This window comes from Vicugna pacos, chromosome 25 (assembly GCF_048564905.1).
Source record: "Vicugna pacos chromosome 25, VicPac4, whole genome shotgun sequence".
Lineage (NCBI taxonomy): Eukaryota > Metazoa > Chordata > Mammalia > Artiodactyla > Camelidae > Vicugna > Vicugna pacos.
In genome coordinates, this window is record NC_133011.1 from 22,611,521 (window position 1) to 22,630,929 (window position 19,409).

Sequence of the window (19,409 nt, forward strand, 5' to 3'; positions counted from 1 at the left end):
GATGTATGAGAGCTTATGGGCAAAAAAAAAAAAAATTTTAAAGCGCTTCTTGTTTATTTGGCATAAGAGGTGGCAGGACGCAATAACGTCTTTCTTGTGTCTGTTCTCTCTTGCCTCTTCCAAGAAGAAGAAAGCTTTTAATATAGAAGTCTCCATCTCTTACAATGAAGTTAAGGGGTATATAATTTTTTCAGTTTGTAATTGCAATTTTATAATAATCAGAAGCTCAAAGCAGCATATGCAGGGATAGAAATGTTCTTTTCAACAAGAAGCACAAGTACACTGTGGATTCTGCATACTTAAAATGAAGCAAAACAGTATTCACGTTTGTTTCTGATTATTTTGTTTGCCAGAATCTGACTCAAAACAATGTTTGACTAAAAGTGGTATCAGGGTCCCAATGGTGAGGTACACCCTCCATCACTTCTTAGCAATCCTCATGTTTGATGGTGAGAATTTATGCATCATTCTTTCTTTTTCCATAGAGATGCTTCTGAAACTTGAGGTTTCCACAGCCAAGAAAGAGCTTTTCTTGTTACTCCTGGCCTGCCATCTATACACTCGTTCTTCCTTTGCCTCTAAACCAAAGCCTTTCTCTAGCTCTAAGTGGACGTGTGTCAGTGGTTGAATGTACAGTCTAGCCCACCTCCCTGAAAAATACTGGAGTACTGTTGTGGGTTCAATATTTCCAACTAACGTTCTGGTGGATCGTTTGCATGGTTCTGTGTGCAAATTGAACATTTCTTAATTATACTAGTGTTTTCTTGGTCCTAACCCCCCCACCCCCCAAATGAAAAAAGATTATCATACTTATCTATCTCAAACATAAAGCTTTCAGTTAGAATTGTCTACCTGGAGGTCATAATACTTTATCTCATGCAGCAACATTTTCGAGATAAAAGTTCAAGTCGATCTGCAAATTCAAAATGAAAAACAATCTGCACTGGCAAAGCTGAGTGATGAACTTGTCTTAATTATGCTCGGTTATTTCTTGACACTGGGTGGAGTGACTTACGGTGTTTTCCACGAAGTCTGAGCTTTCTGTAACTGCAGGAAACCCTGCTTCATCAACCATAATGCTGTTTGTGGCAAGAGGAGTAGCAGCTTTGAAACAGTCACAACCAACACAATTTTGATTAAAGAAAGAACTCTGGTTTTTAATAGTTTTGATCATTAAAAAAGTTTAAACCTGCATAGCAATCATTTCAAAAATAATTATTTAATGTTCCATAATTAAACTGTACACAACCTAGTCTTGGGACATAGAAGCCAGTGAGGTGAGTCTGGAGCAGTCCTGTGCAGTCCCAGGAGTCAGGAGTAGAGTTTTCATTGGCCTTTCTTTCCTTTTGTCATTCTGTTCGTCCCAGTTTATTTGGATGCTTGGCACAATCCGGCTCCGCTGCTGAGCGGACCTGCACTGGGAGGAGAGAGCGGCTGACCCCGTCCCTGCTCGCTTCCCCTCCCCCACTCGGCCGGGTTCCTCAAAGTCGCTCGATGTCTCGGTATTTCTTCCGCAGAATAGAGACCTGGTCTTTAAAGAGGACGGGGTCGAGCCTCATCTGAGAGTGGATCAGCGGCATGTAGCCAAACCAGCTGGCAAACGTATTCATGCAGCTCTGTCGCTGGGCAAAGTGGTCGGGGTCAGCCCAGCGGGAAGCCCGAGAAGTCTGGGGAAAGGGAGAGAGAGAAGCAAGACGATGAGACGGGTGCGTGCGACCCGACGGAAACGCAGCCGGAAGCGGAGGCAGGCACGGGGCACGCGGCGGAGCTCGGGGCTGGCCACCCCGCCGCCCCGTCCGTGTGTCTGGAGAAGATGCAAGCACTGATCCTGGTTTCCAGCCTCGCCAGAAGATTCTCCCAAGATACGCTACGTTCCTCAACGCCAGAAACATACAGAGGTCCACCGCGACCGACACGTTCTCTGGCCCAGTAGAACCATCTACCAACTGAACCTCAACTGCTGTGGTCACTAAATGTAAAACTTCTCTTGGCACTTAGGATCAAATACTTTGACTAACAACGTGTTTTTTGTTTTTTGTTTTTTTGGCTTCAAAGATAATTTTCTAAAATCCTCCTGTTAACTTGGTTGATTCGGGGTAAGTGGGAAGAAGGCTGCCATCTCTTTGGCTCTCTGTGTTGCCCCTAAGGTTGGTTATATATTTTTAGACCATTGAAATGACTGATATTGATTCAAAAGAAAGCCTTAAATGACTTGAGTGTTGAAATTTACATAGACCAACTAAACATAATGTCTTTAAAATCCTGTTTTTATGAAACAAGGAAAAGGTGGGCTGCCCGATTATGTGGGAAAAAACAAACATTTATGTCAACAGGCAACTGTTTAATGATGTGTGTGTGTGTGTGTGTGTGTGTGTGTATCCTCGTGCACTGTGAGAAAATACATTTGTAGGAAGGTACATTTTGCTGCAAAAATCACAGAGTCATCTAAAACCACAAGTGTCAACATGCTTGAAAGTAACCATCGAAGGTAAATATCAATGTCAGGTTACCTTGGGGCAGCAGCAGAACAAGAAACAAAACGCAATTTGTAAAGTGTTTTCATGAGCGCATTTGAGCCTCACAACAACCTGGCCAACTTATCTACCCAGGTAATACCAGCTCCACTGTACAGATGAGGAAGCGGATTCAAGGAAGTCAAAACTGTTCAAGGCTAGGAAGGGGCAGAAGTCAGGCTTCGTTCTTTACCATGTGTACTAGGAGAACTCTGCTTGGTAAATCAGAGACAGTATCAACTCCAGCTGACCATCTCGAGTCCGTATCAGAGCCGACAGTCCCAAAGGTACCTCCATTTTGCTCCTACATTGGGACGGGCGTGCAGGCCATTTCTGACTGGCCACTGGTTCCCAAAGGGCCAGACCCTCCACATCTGGCAAGTGATCACATATGCAGATGGAAACACTGTCAAGAGCTTAAGTTTATTCTTATTCTCTCTTATAAACGAAAAGAGAAGAGTCCGGCTGAATCACTCAAGTCTCTTCTTTGCCGTTAGATTTTAACACTTATTTTGGGTCAACCAGTGTATTAGAGATATCTTTCCTGTGTTACAAGGCATAATTTCAGAGCACAATATCCATTTACTCCACCAGTCACACAAACATTCAGTAAAGTAGTGTCTATGATGGGAGAGGGAGGCAAATACAGTACACATCTAACTAGATACAACTGGTTAGACTTAAGACTAAACTTAGATTGGTTATAAAACATATGTAAAGTCACTAGAAATATTGGTTTGGTAGAAATAGGCAAATCTGTGAAAAAGGTAAAAAACCAACCTCTAAGAAAACATATGTTATTAGTGTTCCACCCGTTTTGTGTATAACCTCAGGGGAGTGCATAGACTTGCTGAGCGAACAATATTAAAGGAATGGTGTGTCCTTAAATGAGATAATAAATATGAAAATGCCTGGGTACTCAATACATTTTGCTTGAATCTGAATAGTCTTTCAGTCTTCAAAATTACAAATTCTTGCACATCCTCTCGCCTGTCCTTTTAGCAGTTAGAGGGAGACAGAATTTTCCCACTAGACTCTTTGCTCACTAAGGACAGTAGCTTTGTCATAACCCATACCTAGAATAATCCTTGATAATCTGTACACATCTGGTAAATATTGGATGACAATCTTATAAACTTAAAATCCTGTAAATTTTTTGCTCTTACTAAATTTAGTGAATGAAGAACCATCCATTGTGTTCACATGAGGCCTGGCTATGTTTTCCTAGCAAAAGCTAGATGTATGTATGATGTTCAGGAACTGTTAGAACAAGGTACATGGAAACCCCCCAAATTGAACCACTATAACCATGTAAAGAATATTCTTTTATCCAAATCCTGTTGGATTCTCCATGATTTAACTTGGATAGATCCAAACATATTAAGGTTTTTGATTTCTTACATAGAGTATTAGGCTCTGTTTAAGATGAATAAAAGGATGCTGGGGTGTAGAAGAGTAAGTCGTGGAAAAAAGAGACCCCGAGATTCAACTCCGAGTTGTCTCTAATCCTGGGTGACTTCTGGCAACATGCTTAAACTCTCTGGGTCCTAGTTTTCTTATTTGTAAAAAGAGAAAGTTGGATTATAGTTCCCTGAACGTATCTTTAGTAGAACTTTTATGCCTCAACATTATATTTTACTTTGATAAACGATTTCATACATCTGATCTCAACCCTGTGACGTGGACTCCACCATTTCCACTTTAAAGATGAGATAATTGAGTTTCAGGAGGTAACTGATCGGCTTACAGTTGATAAATACTAGCTCTAGAATTGAAAAAAAAATCAAGTATTGGGACTCCTGGTCTACCTCCGTGATGCTCATCCAACTCAAGAGTAACCACCGGAAGGCTGGGTTGAGAGTGTTGTTAGTGCTTCATTAAATAAAACACCTACAATAAACTCACATAAATTCTTTGCAGGTCTTTAGAGAAGAGACATTTTTCTCATGCCACCTTGTAGGTCCTATGAGAGCTCTTATATTCCCGACATAAAGATACTCTTGACTTACACCTTCCCAATTACCCATGTGTCAACCACACACTCCCTCAGAGCTTTTGGATGTGTTTTTTCCCCTGATATTTCCTCATTATGCTTCCTAGAAGAACAGTGAGTCCTCATTGCCACAGACTGAGCCACGGGTGAGCAAAGCAACAGAGGAGAGCTTGCTTTCTCTTACCTGTCCCATCATTGTTTCCTTATACTGCTTCTTCTGGGTCACTTTGATTGGAGGCAATTTTGTCACAGCAGACACCAGGAAATTCATGAGTATGTCCTCACAGTTGGCCAATTGGTCCACCATGTTCTTCAGGCTGGCTGGCAGGTAATGGGTGTAAAGGTAGTGATAATATCTGTAAAAATCAAAGACAGGTTTCACTGGGGGCCATCATTATATAACAAGTGGTCTTCTCTGACAGAAAACACACACCCATTCTTCGAATCTCTACACATATCATGGATGGTGATGATGATGATAGTTATCTCTGATACAGTACTTACTATCTGCCAGGTCATGTTCTGAAGGGCATTATAAGAAATGCCTCATCTAATCCTTATAAGGAACCTATGATGTAGATACTGTTATTAATCCCTGTTTTACAGACAAGGAAATAAGGTACAGAGACACATATAGATGAGGATAGTGGTTGGCCAGTCTAACTTTAATATCAGGCTGCTTGATTAGAAACTGAATATTTAGATGGCAAGAGAAGTTACTTACACACAATCTTGCTTGACAATTTTAATTACTGGTTTAACCAGAACTGTATTCAATACTATCTCATAACTCTAAGTCCAACAATATAACCATTCCAACTTTTTTGGCCTATAAACTATGTTTCAACAACGTCAGAGCCAAACCCTAATTAATCTGGTGGTGCTCATCATGGAGAACCCACAATTAATTTGAATTATATTTTTTGGAGGGAGGGACATATTGCATATATTTATAGGAAAAATCACTTGAATGAATCAGATTCATCGAGTAGTGGCAGCAGGAAGAGGGAACAATGAACTCTTAAGAGGTGTGATCCTGACATTAAGATTCAGCCATCCTAAGTCCTTATACCTTGTGCATTTCCAACTCTGTTCTGGAGATGACAGAGTTCTCTATTTTTTACTAAAAAAGACTAGGTTAAGATTAATGCGTTTACCTTACTAAGGCAGAGGAGTAGGGACTTCAATAATGACTGAGTCAGGAACATTAGCTGTCTACGCTCATTAATTTGGCAATCTTAACCTGAGTCCTCTGGCTTTGAAGACCAAATATATGCAAACAGTTCCCAATTTTATATCTCCATTCCTGACCCTTTTCAACACACTTTTTTAAATGTCTTAATGTGTCCAAGACCAAACTCCTGCATTTTCCCTAATACCTCTTCCATCGACACCTTTCCCCAACTTTGTTAATGGCTTACTCTATCTTTCTAGTTCTTCAGGTCAAAAACCCTAGAGTCATCAAATTCTGTATCCAGTCTGTCAGGACATCATGCTGGAGCATCTTCAAAACATGCCCAGAATCTGACCACTGCTTATCACCTCGGTGGCTCACTTCCTGATCCCAGGCTCCGTCATCTCTTGCTTAGATAATGTCAGTTACCTCCTAATCGGTCTCCTGCTTCTCCCCTGGCCCCCTTAGAGTCTATCCTCAACACAGCCTTCAGAGTGGATGCCTAAAACATAAGATGTTCTGCTCACACAGCTGCACTGGCTCCCCGTGGCACTTAGAAGAGAGGAAAGTTCTCATGATGGATGGCAAGGTTCTGCATCCGGGCTCCCACAACCTCTCACCTGCCTGCTGCTCACTTCGCTCTGGTCACACTGGTCTTCTCCATATCTCTCCAGCATTCTGCCGCGGGACATTTATTCTAGCTCTTCCCTACGTCAGAGCACTCATCCTACAGAAATTCTCTAGGCTGACTTCCTCTTCTCTTTCAGTCTCTGCTCAAATCTCACCTGTTCAGTGGGGATCACCCCTGAGTGCCCCCTTCTCCACCTTCGGCACCCCTTATCCTTCACCCTGCTCTGCTTTGTCTTTCTGCTAAATTACTTACCTCCTTAACATATTATAGCATTATTATGTATACTGGGACTCCCCCCATTAGAATCTAAGACCTGCGTGGCAAATAACTGTCCCCTATTTTACTTGGTGGTAAATCCCAAACACCCAAAACAGTGCTGGGAGGTACTCAATTAAGTGTTTACTTTTGTTGTTGCTCTAAACACTCACTTACTCAGTATACTCTGAGTACGTCTCCACACCTCAGACCTACTGAAGATGCTGCTCTCCCATAATTTCTAGAAATACAATAAGCCAAGAGGTGTCACTGGTTTCGAAGACATGTTGGCCACAACAACAGAACTGAAACAGGGATGCAAACCAACAAGATTTGGCCTGAGTTCTTATTTCTATAGCAGCTAGAAACGAAGGAGCAATATAAAATGATGTCCAGATTCCTCACTTGTGGTAGATAGCAGCTCCCGTCAACACCATGGAGTAGTCGTTCGTCCACTTGGACGTGTACCCCCACCGCTCCTTGGAGTTATCCCAGAAATGGCTGCGTGCGGGGTACCCCACAATCCTCTCAGGAAAGCTCTGCCACACGGTGAAGGCAAAATCCACCTGCAGGCAGAACACAAGCCAAACAAGCAATCAACAAGGTTAACAAATGTCAACAAAACATTACCTTCCCCTGCTAATTCGTAATGCGAAATCCCAGGACTGTTGTGAAACATGCATTCATCAGCAAATTAAACTGACTGCTTGACATTTTGCCCCATAATTATGCACACTTAATGTTTTCTGTTAAAGAAACTTCAGATTAGTGCAAAAATGAAAGAAGGAGGAGAAAAAACAACATTTGTGGATGCGTCCTTTAGAAAAGCCGGTCTATTTAGGCTAAAAAGTCAAAAAAGCAGTTGCTTTTTCCACCCCCAGCCTGCCCCCGCTCCCTCAAAGGACATGTGGCCACTGACTGATGGGAGGCACAAACGCATCTGTTTTATAAACAGAAGCAGATTTTCTATATACGTCCAGAGTATGAATACACAGCATACATCATAACCAGCATACAGTGAAAGCCATCACGATGAAAATAAAAGCATCCACTTAAGAGCCAGAGAAAAGGTGTTTAAAAAGCACACAGGTTCCAACAGGAATACCCAGCAGGTATCATAAAGAACAGGGATTCAGGGCTCCCGGGTGGGAAGATGCACTGCACAAAGTAAATTTAGAAAACGCATCCACAGTGAAAAATTACGAGTGAGTGGAGACGAGGCCAGGTGAAGCCACAGGATTATTTTAAAGGAGATGCAGTGAAATGACTTTCTTGTGCTGAAAATTACCCAGAGCAGGGACTTCTGAGCCTGCTACAAACTAACATTTATAATTAGCAAATAGTCTGTTTTCAAATGTGTGAGCTCACTTCTGACTTTCTACAATGATTATTTTTTAAATTACTTACATTTTATTGAAGTGTAGTTGATTTACAATGTTTCAGGTGTACAGCAAAGTGATTCAGTTATACATAGATATACGTATATACCTATGCTTTTTCAGATTCTTTTCCACGATAGGTTATTATAAGATACTGAATACAGTTCCCTGTGCCATACAGTAGGTCCTTGTTGTTTATTTATTTTATTCGTGGTAGCGTGTATCTATTCATCCCATACTCCTAATTTATCTGTCCCCCCACTTTTCCCCTTTGGTAAACGTAAGTTTGTTTTCTATGTCTGTGAGTCTATTTCTGTATTGTAAATAAGCCCATTTGTATCATTTTTTTAGATTCCACATATAAGTGATATGATATTTGTCTTTCATTGTCTGACTCACTTCAGTTAGTATGATAATCTCTAGGTCCATCCATGTTGCTGCAAATGGCATTACTTCATTCTTTTTTATGGCTGAGTATGACTTTCCACAATTATTTGACGAATGATAAATGAAACAATATATAGAAAGTAAAAAAATACAAACAGTAACAGCAAACAATCATACAATGCTCATAACTGTGGAATGTTTGTAACGTGCCAGGCACGGTTATAGGGACTTACATATTTTAACTCATTTAATCCTAACAGTAACCCCGTGCAGCAGGTCATTTCAGAGGCCCCAATTTACAGAGAGGGACACTAAGGCTATGGAGGTTCAAGCCATTTTTCTGAGTTAGTAAGTGGCAGAGCCAAGATCTGAACCCACGCTGTCTGGCTTCCGATTTGGTGTGCACTGATATCATAGCCTTCCTTTTAGCTCTGTTGCTACAGTGTCAAAAACAATGTATCTCATACAAGTTACACATTCTCTCAACAACCCTATCTCTTCTTGATAAGCAATGCAAACGGAAACTTCATTTACTCCACAGGTATTTTAAGTCTCGGCACTGTGACGGTTGCCGGGGGACTGAGTGATGTTGTTAAGTCCAATTTCTGACCTCCCAGAGGTTCAAAAGCAGAGCAAATAACTATTCACAATAGCCAAAAGGTGGAAACAACTCAAATACCATCAACTAATCAATGAGAAAACCAAATATGATATATCCATTTGATGGAATATTATTCTGCTATGAAAAGGAATGAAATACTGACACGGGTTACAACATGGCTGGACCTGGAAAACATCATGCTGAGTGAAAGAAGACCCACACAAAGAGCCCCACATTGTGTGATTCTATTTACATGAAATGTCCAGAATAAGCAAATCCATAGAAAACAGATTGGTGGCTCCATGGCTGTTTCATGGGTGTGGAGTTTCCTTGAGATAATGAGGGCACAACACTGTGAAGGTACTAAATACCACTGAATTATATACCTTAAGGTGGTGAATTTTATGTTCTGTGTATCTTACCTGAATTACAACACAAAGCAAATAAACCTGGATCCGCATTTCTCACGCTTCCACCATATGCATGAACACCACCTCTCCTTTTGCCATTTTCCCACCATACCACTCATTCAACGTCTTGGTTAATATTTGTCTTCCAACTGCCTACTCTTTTTTTTTTTTTTTTTTAGCCTTATCCTAGGTAAACATGTTAATGAAATTCTAAGTTTGGGAAACACTGGCCTGGGTGATCTGTAAGGGTCCTTTTATCTCTGAATTCTCTGGGCTTACTTAGAAGATATTATTTTTGTAAACAGCCATAAATTTAAATTTTTATGAAGATTTAGTTTGGTGCCCTGACTAAAGATAAGAAAGCCTTAACAAAAATATAGATTGCTTCCCCAAACCGTAACATCAGAGGGGGAAAAGATAGGGGTGTTGGAACATACTGTAAGAAAGCATGGCGGGGTGTGGGGCATCTCAAAGTTAAAAGACAGCAGGGGAGTGGACAGTATTTGCCAGAAAATTGAAACCAGGTTGTGATAACCTGCACATCGTCACTGGTGTTCAGGACTAATGGTGCCAACTGATGGGACAGTACCTTATGCAGCCTGTTGTCAAAGAACCAGCCTGGCTGTCAGCAGGCTTCGGGGTTTTCCATTATCCTTTGAAAAGGAGACACAGACACTGGCAACTCCGATAGAACCCGATGGGGTGTTTTCATCACATGAATTCCTTACTATCTCAAAGCCGTTTCAAGTCATTTCAAAGGAACTCAAAAGTAAATTCAGATAAAACTATGCTTCTTGTGATAGTTCTGCTTTCATGCAGATCATTAACACATCAAAGGAGGCAAAGGTCAGCTTATGGCCTCTTCTCTTAAAAACCAACATCTGTTTTCTTTTGAGAATTTGCAGCAACCCAGATAAATGTAAATAACTATAAACCAACTATATCTAATACCTTTGATAGGACACCGTTTCAAAATCTATCCTCAATACGACAGAGAGGCATTTAAACCAGCTCAGACTCCTTGGAGAGGAAATAAAGTGAACCCACATCTATTTCTCTGAAAAAAAGAGAAAAGAGAGATCCTTGTCCCTCCACCATTTCAGGCAACACGACCACTCCACTGATCAGCCAGAAGGGTGAACCAGACCGCCAGCCTCTTAAATTTACACCTCATGTTCAAACCACGCTGACTTCTAACTGCTCCACGTACAACACGTGCTCCTCCCAGCAGGCACTGAGGGGCCGGAACTGCTATTCTTTGAAAAGAAATTCCCCAGCACGTTGGATACATCAAGGCAGCTGAAAGGCACTTCACCATGGGACAGGGAGAAATAAATCCTAGAGGGAGGCTAACTGCCTTGTGCTCAGGGGAGGATGTGAGATGAATCAACGCTTCAGGTGATCGGATAACGACTGATGGATATGCCGTGGCTGTCCTGACATTCCACCACGGCAGTGTGCTGCTCTTCCTGCACTGGCCTCCAGGATCCGCTCTCCACTCTTCCTGTGAGGCCCTCGTCACTCCCCAGGCGCCTCTCTATCTCCTGTGGGGTCCTTGAGCCCCACCCACCTCCCCAGGCATCCTAAAGCCCTTCATTTGCATCACCTGGTTCGAATTCTGTTTGCTGCCAGGACTCTGATGGCCACAGGCAGGAACTATGTAATCAGAGGACCTGGCATGGAGACCAGGACAAATTCCTCAGAAAATACTTGTTGAACGAATGTGCTCCCGGAACGCCGCCCTTCCTCACGGGGGAGCGGCAGAGAAAGGCAAGCTGGAGTGTCCCATGCCCCGTGGTCCACAGCAGTCTTTCTCTTTGAACGTTAAGTGTATCTCCCCCTTCCCCCCTCCTGCCGACTCACACACGACTCAATTGGCTCTGTGTTCACACTTCGATCTGCTCAGCATGCACCCCTCCAATATCATTCGTTCATTGAGTATTTACAGAGCTTGGGCTGCCCAGAAAGACTTTTACCAAGGTGAGGCCCAGGCTGCTCTGTCCCGGGGTGATTGATGCTGCCCTTACGCATCACACCTGCTCACCTCCATCTGATGGGAACTGGAAGCGTCCGTAGAATCTGCAGACACAGAGGCTGCTAGCCTGACACCGAGCCCTGGCTACGTGGGCAACGGGCCGTTACAGTCAGATTGGCCAGCAAAGTGCCAGTGATTATGAATAAAAAGGAAAAAAAGAAGGCGAACGGTATAAGTCGCCAAGTCTCCACGCTTTTTAGCAGCTCCCGTTAATCATGTTTCCGATGCATGTTTTTATGGAACTGTCTTTGGTCCCCTCTACGGTTTTAAGTGAGGTTTCAGAGATCAATGCTCATTCGAGTTGTAAAAATCGGTTTTCTATCATATCTATCTTTCCCCTTCTCTCTCTCCCGCTCGCACATGCTTTGTGCAATCTTATTTTTGGCACAAATACCTGAACATCTGAAATAGCAGGGCTCTCCAGCTCAGCCTTAAAGTGAAACTGTTTGCTCTTGTGTGGGTGAAAGAAAATAAGTACTTTCAACCAAGACAGAAGAGTTGCCTTTGGAACCTGGAAGAGGGTTCCCTACAGAGGCAACGTACACCGGCGCAGGGTTAGGAGAACCGGGGGAAGATGGGCTCGGGGCAGCGCGGTTTCAAGAAAAGGCTAAGCAGGTGCCCCTCCTGCTGCCCCTTGGTCCTTCTGCTCACCTGCCCGCAGCTGTGCTGTTTAAAAACCAAAACAAGAAGAAGAAGGGGAGGCAAGAGGGTGGAGGTGAGGCAGAACCATGCAAATGAGGAGCCAATTAGCAGAGGAAACAAAGGGAAAAAATGCCTGCTCGGGGTGCCAGGTGGTGGCAAGGCGCTAACGGGAACCAGGTTGACTAAACCTAACTCTGCGGGAAGTTCTGAAAACCGTTCGGGGCTGGGCTTGGCCAAGGTGAGGGCAGAAGAGGAGCCGGCACGTTGCGGGTCGAGGCGACTGCCTGCAGGGCCCCGCGCCCCTCCTCGGGTGAGGGTGCTCACCTCCGTGGTTGAAAGCACGGTGTCCTCGTCCAGGCTGAGCACGGCGTCTGTGACGATGTTGTCATAGGGCAGGAAACGGCTGCTCATGACCTGGGAGTCGGGAGAAGGCGGCAGGAGGGAGGAAGCAGGGAGAAGAGAGGTGCACTTAAGAGTCTTGTTTTCAGGCAGAAAAAGCCCACGTTATATTTGCATCAGGAAATCAGCTCATCCACAAGCCTCATCTCAGATTCGGTTCACAGGCCTCAGAAGCTACCGGAGGACTTGCACATTAAAGGATGGGAAGTGCCTACCATGACCCATCTCTGGGGGCTCAAGGGGCATGTATGCAGCATGAATGGCTCCAGGGTCTGTTCCCACACATCTGTCAACTGGGTCAAGTTTTTTTTCTTCCTCTGGCTTCCAAAATAAAATAAAACACAAGAGCGTTCAGCAACCCTTTCTGCACAGGGCTCCGAAATCTCAGCCTGCAGCGATTCTCCTGACCCTGTTTACTTGTCCACCGACTGACGCAGAAGCCATTAGTGCCAGCTTAGCGATGCCCTGACCTTTCCCGTGTTAAGCCTATGGGGGGAAAGCTGCAAAGACAGGGCCTATAAATTCAAAACAGAATTTCCCAGCCAAAGCAGCAAACGCATCCGTTTTAAACTCCAGGCTCGACACGGTAATTTAAAATGGGGGATGCAGAGGACATATGCCTTCTTTCCCAGTTCCGGGCCCGACCACTGAGTTTAAAAGGATCCATTTCCTTTTCCTGTACCCGCTTCGTCAACAAGAGCTCAGAGCCCACGAGCCAGCCGCTTGCATGTGCTAGTGCAGGAAACAGGCTCGTGTTCCAATGCCTTGGCTCAGCTACGTTCCGAAAGCTGAATGGACGCACATGAATGGAACCAATGTCCTTCCAAAGCAGTCCTGAGTGAACTGAGGTTTCCTTGTTGGCTCATTTAAGAAATATTTAGCTACCAGGTGATAGCCCGGACCCTTCTAGGATGAACAAACATGACTAGGAAATGACCACGACTCGAGAGTTTTCCTGTCTAGTGGGAACAGTGAGAAATAAGTCACAGCACAAAGCACAGGGAGTCACCATTCATCAGGCGCCTGCCAGGTGCGTCCACCCTCCTAAGTTTATCTCCATGGAGGGTATCAAGCCAGGTGACCCTTCTAGCTAACCTGTTAGTTAGGTATAAGGGCTTCTCCCATTTGCTGAAGGAGGGACTGAGGCACAGAGAGGTAAAGACCTGGCCTTCGGTCTGTCTCCAGAGCCCACAAGACAAGCCAGGACCATGCTGCCCCCCACCTCTCAAGAAGAGTAGCTGACGCTCACTGAACCTCACTGTGTAACAGGCCCAGCGCTGAACAACTGGAATGCAGTCTCTCACTGAATCCTCAAAATGAGCGCAAGTCTTAGCCCAGGTTCCCTGAAATACAGAGGCCGTGGCCCACGCGGGCCAGTGGCCAAGGTGAAGGCTAGGACGCAACACATGGCCAGAAGCCCAGATGCAGGTAGGGCCGGGAGAACGTGAGGAACCTTGCAAGACACATCTGATAAAGCCTGCGAGAGAGGTGCTATTATCAGCATCATAATCGTATAAATACAGACACTGGGAATGAAAACACAGAGTCCATCACTGAGTCTGTGCATAAAAATGCAACATGAACCCTCGGAGTCAGACTGGCTCCTGTTTGAATATCCTGATCTGGTCAAAGAAAGACTCATCTACCGGACAGAGAGCTAGTCACCTGCGAAAGCGTAAGAAACAAAGAATTCCCAAGTTCAAAGCGAAGAGCAGCATCTGAGCACGGTTTGGGGCCTCAGGCACTGGAACTGGGGAGACAGACATACAGAGTTGTAGGCAGATTTCTGTGCGCCAGTCCCTTATGTGAAACCGCACCTGTGCATAAGATGGATTCATAAGGGGAAGTCAGACTGATGCCAAGAGGTATGTGATTACTCTATTCCCACCTTTCCTCATTAAATGCTTACCAAGTAGCCCTCTGATAACCACACGGCTTAACTCCAGTCCCAGGAGGCTGTGACTAGCTTTGTCATACTCCTCCCTGTATTCTGACGTGCCGCATGGTGCCCAGCCCACGGCAGGCAGCCCTACACTGGAACTGAACAGACGACGCCCTGATCACCTTGTTCACAAGACAGTTACAGTTCTCACTGGATCTTGTTGGACAATATGAAACCGACACCGACAGCAACCCAAATGATGATTTCAAATGGTTCAACCAAATTAAATGGACAGTTTTTACTCTGGCTCAGAGAGGTTTTACTTAGTGCAAGACAATCTCCCATGACCTAACTCTCTGGGGACTGAGAGGGGAAGTCTCTTAGATGACACTGCTTCATCAGTCTCAGTGTCATTTGATAGAGACAATTTTGGCCCAGGGGGTAAGATCTACAAGAAAGCAACAAGCAGAAGCTTGAGAAAAAGGAACTGATCTCCGGCTGCCAAGAGTGGGAGATATTTCAAAGGGGTGGTAGCCATATGAGCAAGGGCTTAAAGAACACATGGGAATCGTGACAACAGAGAGGAAGGGATGGTCAAGACTTACTGCCAACAGGAAAGACAAAATTTAGAGGCAGGAAGGGACACAGTGCAGGTCAGATAACTGTGAATGATCACATTTGTAGAGGAAAAGCAATGAGAGAGAAGATCGAAAAGGCTGGCTAAGGCCAGACTATATATACCTGGACTCAAGTGTGAATGTAAAGCATCAGCAAAAAGAGTCCCTTAAGGGCCATGGGATGACTGAGAAGATCATTTGGTTCTAGGAAAAACGAGCTGGAGTATGGAAGCAGGGGTCCAGCTAGGTCCTGAGAGTCTCTGATGGAGACATCAAAACAAAATGAAGGTGGAAATGCCCTTGTTAAGATCAGTGTGAGGGAGAACCACTATTCTGAAAGACACAACTGACTCAGATCAGTCAGCAAAGGAAACCTCATGCACCATCGCGGCCTCACCTTCATCCTCATCATGTCTAGAAAGACGAGTCTTGCCAGGCCCTGAATTCATTTATTCCTAATAGTACCCCACGGGGTAGGTGTTATCATTTCCATCCTGTACATGAGGAAATGGGGGCTAAGAGACAGGGTCACACATCTCCTAAAGAGTTAGTATTAGGACCCAGGAGTCCCAGATTCTAAAGTTGATGGCTGTCCAAGCTGAGGACATTCAGAGACAGGTTCAGTTTTAGAAAAAACAGCCCAGGGCCAGCACCACCCAGGAGCAGGAGGAAGACATCTAAGGCCAACAGCCAAAGGGCCCCGTGGAAGGAACAAAGAGTCCACGTTGACCCCACGGTTCAGCCCCCGCTCGTCCTACCTTGCTTTCTCCTTCGATGACGATGACAGGCACAGCAGTGGCAGGCCAGCGGTGCTTGGCTGGTAGGGGCTTGTCACAATTCCAGAGAACTATGATCTGAAAGGGACAGGGGGTCATTAGGTGGCTCGGTAAGGCTGGATTTATGTAGGCCTCCAACCCAAAGTTTCTTCTTACAGAGAGAGGGGATATGGAGATCTAAGCGAGGCAGAATGGCAGGCATCAGAACTAAATTTCAAGCGAGTCCACTCCCACTGAACCCTCAGAGCCTGATCACTTAACAACGAGAGCGAGGACACAAAGAGCAACCTAAGAAAAAGCTGTGTCAAGTGGGTAGGAGAAAGCTGGGGAGAAAAGAAGCAATTTCAGGGTGGCTGGCTCTTAAAGTGACTTCCTAAATTCTGCTGTCTTATGATGACGAGTAAGATAACAACACTGAGATAACAGCCCTGATCAAATTAAACAGAAGTGCACGCTGAACATCTGCTACGAGCTTGTGCTACACCAGGCAACGTGGGAGAGAGATGACAGTTCAAGTCAGAACTGGCGTGAGCTCATGTTTTGGATTCTCCAGGATGGCTGCTGATTTTAGGTGATCTTATTATTTCCAACGCATGCATTTAGCTCAACAATGCATGCTTCACCATAAGTCCACTCTTTTCTCGGGCATGAACTTTCTCATGCAGTTTACAATTCAGAAAAACCACTGCTCAGAGTATGAGAGCAATGCTAATTTGGAAAACACTGTCACCACAGATATAATCTTCTGCTCCCAATTTTATAACTAGCCACGGTCACTGTGAAAGAAAAGCAGATGCCTCCTGACACCAACCAGTCTGTTTCTGCTGTTGGAACGTTTCCTGGGTCCTCTCAGTAGCCTTTCTGATGCTACTTTATCATTTTGACATTTGGAGATGATATTGGTCTGTAATTCTCTTTTTTGGTGGTGTCTTGGCCCGGCTTTGGTATCAGGGTGATGGTGGCTTCATAGAATGACTTTGGGAGTATTCCCTCCTTTTCAATCTTCTGGAAGAGTTTGAGAAGGACTGGTATGAGTGTATGAGTTCTTTTTTTTTTTTTTTTTTGACTTTTTTTAACATTTTTTACTGATTTATAATCATTTTACAATGTTGTGTCTAATTCCAGTGTAGAGCACAATTTTTCAGTTATACATGAACATATATATATTCATTGTCACATTTTTTTCTCTGTGAGCTACCATAAGATCTTGTATGTATTTCTCTGTGCTATACAGTATAACCTTGTTTATCTGTTCGAGTTCTTCTCTGTATGTTTGGTAAAATTCCCTGGTGAAGCCGTCCGGTCCTGGACTTTTATTTGTAGGGAGGTTTTTTATTGCTAATTTGATTTCAATTCTAGTGATTGGTTTGTTCAAGTGGTCAGTTTCTTCGTGGTTCAGTCTTGGTGGACAGTATGTTTCCAGAAACTTGTCCATCTCCTCTAGGTTATCCATTTTGGTTCCATATAGTTTTTCATAATGTTCTTGTATGATATTCTGTATTTCTATGTTACTTGTAATTTCTCCATTTTTCTTTCTTATTTTGCTCATTTGTGCTCTCTTTTTTCTTCTTTGTGAGTCTGGCCAGAGGTTTGTCAATTTTATTCACTTTTTCAAAACACTAGCTTTTGGTTTGATTGATTTTTCTACTGTTTTTTTAATCTCTATTTTATTTATTTCCTCCCTGATCTTTATTATTAAAGTGCTTATCTATTCTTTAAAGAATATCTTGGTGTGTATATATGGATGGATGGATGGGTGTATGTAACTTTACAGGCAAAGGTCTCTTTGTAACCCACCCCTTACCTGTACCAGATTTCACTTCCAAGAACCTCTGAGCTGAAGAAAAGGGCACAAAAAGGCATGACACATGAAAGGGGAGTAACAGGCAAGATGTTAAATGAGTCCCGGGAGCCCAGTGTGGCGCAGGTAAGGAATGGGCATCTCTAGTCCACTGAGCTGGAGGAGGCAGGCGCCGCTGCCCTCCCGCCACTCACCTGGGCACAGTACTGGGATTTGGCTGCAGCCACGAGAAGTTTCAACACTGGCTGGGACTGAGAGACCAGGGGGGTCACCGCATGGATGACTGCAGTGAATTTGGAGGGGGGCTTTAAACCTGCAAGAGAAATGGCAGAGATGAAGCACCTAATGAAGCCCTGAAAAACAAGACTTAGGAAAGCATCCCTCCCTGCTCTGCCGCCTCACCCTGGAGCTGATGGGCTTCTCACGTAGCTTCCCTCCGCCTCTTAAGTCTCGACAGAACAGAAACAAGGTGAAAAGCAGCTAGTTAACTGCTGCCTGAGTCTAGGGACCTGGATAATTTACAGTTCAATGCCCATTTCCAGATTTCCCCTTTGATAGTCTTTCCCTTCCTCCCTTGAGGATCCATCTTTGATCTCCCTTCTGCTTCTTAGGCCCCCAAAGCCTAAATACGCACGTACGCATGCACGCACGCACACACACACACCCACACACACACCCTACTTTCTACTCCAGTCAATTACATCTCAGTCTGGATTTTAGTAAATGTGCTCTTTCTTCCAAGGTATTTGCATATGTCTGATTCATATTAATTCTGTAGTTAAGGAGGTTTTGCCTGATTCATACTATTTCAAACATTAACTAGCAAGTAGGAAAGGTTGAAAGAACACCCAGAGCCTGGCTGTCTAGGTCTGTAGCTCAGTTCTGACACTTAATGGTGGGTGGGAGCTTGGAAAAACCTCCGTGTTTCCAGCTGTGCAGTGGAGCTGACAGCAAGAGCATCAAACTTATGGGGTTGTTATGAGAATTAAATCAAATGAGGTGATGCACACAAAGCACTCAGGACAGGACCGAACAGACAGCAGGTGCTCAGTGCGAGCTCACTGCTGCCGTTGCAGCCGTCATGGGCACCACCACCGTTTGTCTGGGGTGGAAGGCGCCGCCGTCCCAGGAGCCCCACTGTGTGCTGTGATCCAGGCCTCTGCCGCCCGTGTGCCCAGAAGCCCCAGGCAGGCGGGGGACATAAATGGGCAAAACAGCAACTGCCACCAAAGAGGAAGAGGTAGGATGGCTTCTCCCCTAGATGAGTTTTTCCATAAGAACTCACCAAGAAACTGGAGACAGGCTGAAAAGCCTTTTAAAACTTCATTTGTTTAGACCCACTACTTACACATTCTAGTAGTTTAAGTGTGAACAAGGGAGTGCAGGGACATTCGAAGGAAGCTTGGACGGTGACTGGATAAAGGAAAGAGTCAGACTGTGTATACATGTCAAAGGATCATACGAATGTTTTGCAGAGCAAATTGTATCATCCACCTAGTACTCCGATTGCAGGTTAGAAAGAAGCTAACTTTCCTACCCTCTAGATATACACTCAAGGCTTTGCCAAGTAAGAAAAATCAACATGATGGAGGGCGTGCCTTCCCTTTTGACCAGTGAGGACAAGACACTGCTTTTAGATTTTCCTGTGATCGTTTAAGAAGCATCATTTGCACACTTCTAACCACTAGCTCCACATCAAAAGCGGGAGTCTTTTGGCCGTATCAACTTGAAAGAGGATTTTTACCCCAGGGTTCCTCAAATGTGGGACTGTGAGTGAGAGGAAATGTCTGAGATGTTATGAACACTTAGAGCAGGTGGGGCTCCAAATACCTAACTGTCTGTGGCAGGAACAGGAGCCTCTTGTCAAGCTTCTGCCTCTGCCCGTCCCCTCTTCCCCGTTATGACCAGACTAAA

The 19,409-nt window shown here is 44.3% G+C and overlaps 1 protein-coding gene across 1 annotated transcript in view; it reads right to left on the reverse strand.

Moving 5' to 3' along the window:
• Positions 1-1,200: 1,200 nt before the first annotated feature.
• EXT1 (exostosin glycosyltransferase 1) overlaps positions 1,201-19,409 on the reverse strand; it is a 258,956-nt gene continuing 240,747 nt past the window's right edge. The window contains exons 6-11 of the mRNA XM_031691269.2: positions 17,690-17,808; positions 15,677-15,772; positions 12,345-12,434; positions 6,972-7,132; positions 4,691-4,862; positions 1,201-1,667 (exon numbers count right to left, since the gene is read on the reverse strand). Coding sequence (XP_031547129.1) covers positions 1,482-1,667; positions 4,691-4,862; positions 6,972-7,132; positions 12,345-12,434; positions 15,677-15,772; positions 17,690-17,808 — 824 coding nt within the window. The 3' untranslated portion in view covers positions 1,201-1,481. The remainder of the gene's footprint in view (positions 1,668-4,690; positions 4,863-6,971; positions 7,133-12,344; positions 12,435-15,676; positions 15,773-17,689; positions 17,809-19,409) is intronic.